A 6,355-nucleotide genomic window follows, 5' to 3' on the forward strand; every position below is an offset into this window, starting at 1 on the left:
GGCACTACAATGGAATGGAATATTACTCAGCCATAAAACGAAATGAAACTGAGTTATTTGAGGTGGATAGACGTGGAGTCTGTCATACAGAGTGAATGAAGTAAGTCAGAAGGAGAAAAACAAATACCATATGCTAACACATATATATGGAATCTAAGAAAAAAAATGTAATCAAGAGTCTAGGGGTAGGATGGGAATAAAACACAGACCTACTAGAGCATGGACTTGAGGTAATGGGGAGGGGGAAGGGGAAGCTGTGACAAAGTGAGAGAGTGGCATGGACATATATACACTACCAAATCTAAAATAGATAGCTAGTGGGAAGCAGCCGCATAGCACAGGGAGATCAGCTCTGTGCTTTGTGACCACCTAGAGGGGTGGGATAGGGAGGGTGGGAGGGAGGGAGACGCAAGAGGGAAGAGATATGGGAACATATGTATATGTATAACTGATTCACTTTGTTGTAAAGCAGAAACTAACACACCATTGTAAAACAGTTATACTCCAATAAAGATGTTAAAAAAAATAATAAAATAATAAAAATAAAGTATATAAGGTATTATAACATTTGTTTACAGAATTAGGATCATACTATTCTTTCTAATACCCTGTATTTTTTAATAAACATTTTATCATAACAATATTCCTAAATCATTAAATACATTTTGAAAGCAAAAGGGGGAAAATATACTATATATACACACACTATACACACATAGTACACAGACTCATTTATACATTTCCTGTATAACTAGTACAGGCTAAGTACTGTGCCAGAAGCTGGAAATAAAAAACTGAAAAACAAGATCCCAGTTAAGGAAATTATTGTCCCATGAAAATAAAATATGATATTGAACGGAAAATTGTAGTATCCTAAAAGGACTGATGGAAGGTTGTTGAAATGGTGGAATGTACCTTGTGCACCTGTTCCTGTACCTTCTTTTGTTTTTTCTTAGGAGCAAATATCTGATCATATTCTTCTGTATATTCCAGAAGCCACTTGCTTGGCTTCCTAAGGCGTTTCTTCTCTGACCGCACAGCTATAAGAGGAGAAACAAGTTCAGTATTAACCAAAAAGTTAGAGGGAAACCCAACGTTTTCATGCAACAGAAATAGGAAACTCACAAAAACACTATGGCTATTTGCTATGGTTTATCCTATGCAAAATTTGGGAGAAAGGAGACTTTTGTTGCTCTATCCACACACACACAGCCCATCCAATGTTAACGAAATTAAACTGAAACTAGTGTCCTACAGTGACAAAGCTAACATTAAAATATGGATTCTAAATCAGGTAAATTCATAAAAAACACAATGAATTAACATTTTAAATAACATCTCTCTGGACTATGCAGAATATTGGATGAATAGATGACAGAATATTTACCTAATCAGCACTATCACATGAATTTCAAAAGCATTTTACATATACTTTATATCATGGTTATAGTGAGATTCACATTAGAAACATCAAAAATATATAATTAATAATATGTATACCATTATCTCAATAACATTTAAAAAATGTATGCCATGTATGCCAAAGACAGAAAAGATAAAATAGAATATAGAATTTTGGATACTTTCTTAAAATAAAACAACAACAAAAAACAACAAAAAAAAACTCTTCTCATGTTTTATGATCAAAATATCAAAGTATCATGCCATTTTTCCTTGAATTAATAGTGAAACAAATCTCTATTATTAATTTCCCCATAAAACTTCATCCCAGTTTTAATATACTTAACATGCTATAATCATTTATTGTAAACTCTTTGGGAACAGAGCCTAATGCCTACAGAACGCAGGATACAATCTACTCAAGAGGGCAGGAGTATTTCATCATATGATGACCTCAGAGAAAGCTATTCCTGCCTCATTTGAATGTGGTAATACTGGTGTTCTCTCAATAAAAGAAACACAAAAGTAGAGACCAAAAAGGAAAGGTCACAGACTCAGCAAGCTTGGCCAAGGCTCTTACTCCCTAGCACATATGGAAACAAGCCATAAAACCTTCATTTAGGACAAGATGTGGAAAAGAATTTTTTACTAATTCTAACTGCTGTAATTTCACATTAGTAAACAGTAGTAACACATCGTTTAGTTTATTTCAAGTTAATGTAAAAGGAGGTGAAAACTTAGAACCACATAAAAACCTGAACATGGATTTTTATAGCAGCTTTATTCAAAACTGTCAAAACTTGGAAGCAACCAAGATGTAGGTGAATGGATAAATACACTCTGGTACATTCAGACAATAGATTATTATTCAGCACTGAAAAGAAATGAGCTATCAAGTCATGAAAAGACATGGAGGAACCTTAAATGCATATAACCAAGTGTAAAAAGCCAATCTAAAAGTTTACATACTGTAGGATTCCAACTTTATGACATTCTGGAAAAGGCAAAACTATGGAGAATACATAAAGTGGTTGCCAAGCTAAGGTAAGGGATACCAGAAACAAAAGAAGAATATGGCCTTTTTGATACTGGAAGGGAATATTATAAGCTAGAAAATTACAAAAGCCAATGGAACGAGGAGCAGATCATTCAAACCTCAATACATGGTACGCAGCAAACATGAAACCGAACAGGAGCTAAAATACACCACCACTAACTTTCTGGGAAATACACATCAATTCCAAGCACAGAACCAGGACCTATTGTGCAGAATGGAGATGAATTGTTCATACAGGACAAGTCTAGAAATAGCTTTAGACTACAGAGTGCACACATACCAGTTAAAATAATAAAATATCCAAAAAGCTGAATCAGCCCCAAATGTTCACCAACTGATAAGTGGATAAGTAACGTGGTATATCCACACAATGGAATACTATTCAACAATAAAAACTCCCTCTCTCTCTCTCTCTCCCTCCCTCCCTCTCTCTCTCTACACACACATACACACACACACACACACACACACACACACACACACGTGTGTGTATATATATATAAAAATAAAATTCCCTACCCCTAGCCCTTGCCTTACCTCATATATGTTACAGGGTCTGGCCCAGCACACAGGAAATAAAGAGCCTGACACAGGATACCCAGGACCAAGGGCGCTAGGCCTGAGGTAAAGGACTCAGAGCATTGGGGACAGTTAAGGGTGGAGGAGTGCAGCACCCAGGGTAGTCAGCATGGGAGCCCAAGACATTGGGCGCAACTAAAGAAAGGCAAGGGTTGGGGAGCAGGGGACAGGTAAGCAGAGCCATCCATGTCTGAGGGCAGGGTGCCCAAGGTGCTAAGTGCACAGGATATAGGGTCCCGAAGACACAGGGAGCCAGAAAGTGGGGTGTTCTAGGCATGGGGCACCCTGGATGTGGGATTTTCTGGCACGGGGTGCAGAGAAAGGTGGGGTGTCCAAGCACAGGATGCACAGGACATAGGGTATCGAAGGCACAAGGCATGCTTGGCGTGGGAGTCCCGGAGTACAAGATAGGATGTGCAAAATGAGGAGCTCCCTGGGAATAAGAAGTATGACCTCTGGGACATGGGTGCCAACCCATATGGTGCTGGGCACATGGCCATAAAGAACAAGATACTGCCACATGCCATGATGTAAATAAACCACAGACACATTATGCTAACTGAAAAGACCAAGACACGAAAGATCACACATTGTATGATGACATTAATATGAAACGCCCAGAAAAAGCAAATCTACAGAGATAGAGAGTAGACTACTGGTTGCCTGGGACTAACTATAAATGAGATAGCGTGATCTTATGGGAGTGGTGTAATATTCTAAAACTGATTTATGGGGATGGATGCAGAACTCAGTAAATTTACTGAAAACCATTTGTTGAACACTTAAAGTGTGTGAATTTTGTGGTACGTAATTTATACCTTGAGTAAGTTTTCTTCTTTTCTTCAAAACAGTGATGTTTCCCAGGAAACAAGAGTACTAACAGCAATATCACTCTGCCCATACAGCTTATTAGCCCCTGTCATACCTCTACTCCCCTAGTTCTGGGACCTCAGAGGCAAAAGAACTAAAGTGGGGGGGAAAGGCAAAACCCCAAACAACTCTTCATAATAATGGCAAGTTACTCAGACCAAATTTCCTGCTGAAAGCAAATAAAAATGCTGTATAAAGTCTTTAAAAAACCACCTTAGGGACTTCCTGGTGGCAGAGTGGTTAAGAATCCGCCTGCCAATGCAGGGGACACGGGTTCGAGCCCTGGTCCAGGAAGATCTCACATGCCGTGGATCAACTAAGCCCGTGCACCACAACTACTGAGCCTGCGCTCTAGAGCCCGTGAGCCACAACTACTGAGCCCATGTGCCACAACTACTGAAGCCCGTGCACCTACACCCCGTGCTCCACAACAAGAGAAGCCACCACAATGAGAAGCCAGCGCACCACAACGAAGATTAGCCCCTGCTCACCACAACTAGAGAAAGCCCGCGCGCAACAACGAAGACCCAATGCAGCCATAAATAAATAAATAAATTTATTTTTAAAAAATAAAAATAAAAAACCACCCTAAAGGAAGCAAAAAACTGACAAAATTGTAAAGAATTACAAACCAAAAACTAATGGAAAGTAATAACCCAGGGAAACAAGTAGAGCCCTGAAACTGATTTTGTCCTGAGGGCTTTTTGGCCATCCTGTTAAGAGGCAGAAGTTTAACGGAGACTAAACTTTGGCCTCATAGGGCTCTATCCTCAGAGTTACGGTAAAACAGAAGTAAACCATGTCGCAACCCCCAGAAGACCACAAGGAAAGATGCCTCGGCACAAAGTAAAAGGGGAGCAGGAGTGAGAACAAGTCCTTGAGAAATTGTGACTGGTCCTCCTGTGGATTTGCAGCCTGATGGGCCAGGAAAATTCAAGCCCCCATAAGAAAACTGTAAATGAATACATCATGTTAATAGAATAGATAGGAATAATCATCTCAATAGGCATAGAAAAAACATCTGAAAAACGAAATAAACTAGGTACAGAAGGGAACTTTCTCAAGCTGAAAGGCCACCTACCAAAATCACAGTTAATATCATAGTTAAATGGTTAAAAACCAGCTGCTTTCCCCCTAAGATCAGAAGCAACAGAAGGATGTCTGTTCACTCTACTTACCCTCAACAATGCTCTGAAGGATCTAGCTAGGGCAATCAGGCAAGAAAAAGAACTAAAAGGCATCCAGATTAGAAAGGATGAGATAAAACTATCTCTTTTGGCTGATGGCATGATCATGCACATAGAAAATCCTAAGGAATTCACAATAAAATGATTAGAGCTAAAATATGAGTTCAGCAAGGTTGCAACACATAAGATCAGTATATAAAAATCAACTGTATTTCTATATACTAGCAATGGGAAATCCAAAAATGAAATTAAGAGAACAATTTTATTTATAATAGCGTCGAAAAAGGTTAAAATACTTAGGAATAAAATGAACAAAAGAAGTGCAAGACTTCTACACTGAAAACTACAAAACATTGTTGAAAGAGATCAAAGACAGCCTAAATTAATGAAGAGCCATCCCTTGTTCATAGTTTGGAAAACTTAACATTGTTACAGTGCCAACACTGCCCAAACTGACCTACAGATTCAGCACAACCCCTATCTAAATTCCAGTTGGCTTTTTGGCAGAAATGATAAGAAACTCCTAAAATAAATACAGAAATGCAAAGCCGAAACAATCTTGAGCCGAAACAATCTTGAAAAAAGATAAAGTTGGAGGACTTGCACTTTCTGATTTCAAAGCTACAATAATTAATTACTACAAAGATTAAGACTTTGTGGTACTGGCATAAAGACACACATACATACATATCAATGAAAAATAACTGAGAGCCCAGAAATAAACCATCACATTTATGGTCAAAAGATTTTCAAATAGGGTGCCATGACCATTCAATGGGGAAAGAATACCCTTTTCTACAAATGGTGCTTAGACAACTGGATTAGGCAATGGATACTTAGGTATGACACCAAAAGCACAAGGAACCAAAGAAAAAATAGACAAACCAGACTTCATCAAAATTAAGAACTTTTGTGCTTCAAAATATATAATCAAGAATATAAAAGGTAAATCCACAAAACAGGAGAAAGTATATGCAAATCATATCTAATAATGGACTTATATCTAGACCATGTAAAGAATTCTTACAATTCAATAATAAAAAGACAAATAGGGCTTCCCTGGTGGCGCAGTGGTTGAGAGTCCACCTGTCAATGCGGGGTAAACGGGTTCGTGCCCCGGTCCGGGAGGATCCCACATGCCGTGGAGCGGCTGGGCCTGTGAGTCATGGCCACTGGGCCTGCGCGTCTGGAGCCTGTGCTCCGCAACGGGAGAGACCACAACAGTGAGAGGCCCGCGTACCGCACAAGAGGAAAAAAAAAA

At 38.9% G+C, this 6,355-nt stretch overlaps 1 protein-coding gene across 9 annotated transcripts in view; it reads right to left on the reverse strand.

Moving 5' to 3' along the window:
• NSD1 (nuclear receptor binding SET domain protein 1) overlaps window positions 1–6,355 on the reverse strand; it is a 121,395-nt gene that overhangs the window by 37,221 nt on the left and 77,819 nt on the right. For all 9 annotated transcript variants that reach the window (XM_028497864.2, XM_028497862.2, XM_028497869.2 and 6 more), the window contains one exon: window positions 916–1,040. In XM_028497864.2, the coding sequence (XP_028353665.1) occupies window positions 916–1,040 (125 nt within the window). The remainder of the gene's footprint in view (window positions 1–915; window positions 1,041–6,355) is intronic.

Source organism: Physeter macrocephalus, chromosome 2 (assembly GCF_002837175.3).
Source record: "Physeter macrocephalus isolate SW-GA chromosome 2, ASM283717v5, whole genome shotgun sequence".
NCBI classification, from domain to species: Eukaryota; Metazoa; Chordata; class Mammalia; order Artiodactyla; family Physeteridae; genus Physeter; species Physeter macrocephalus.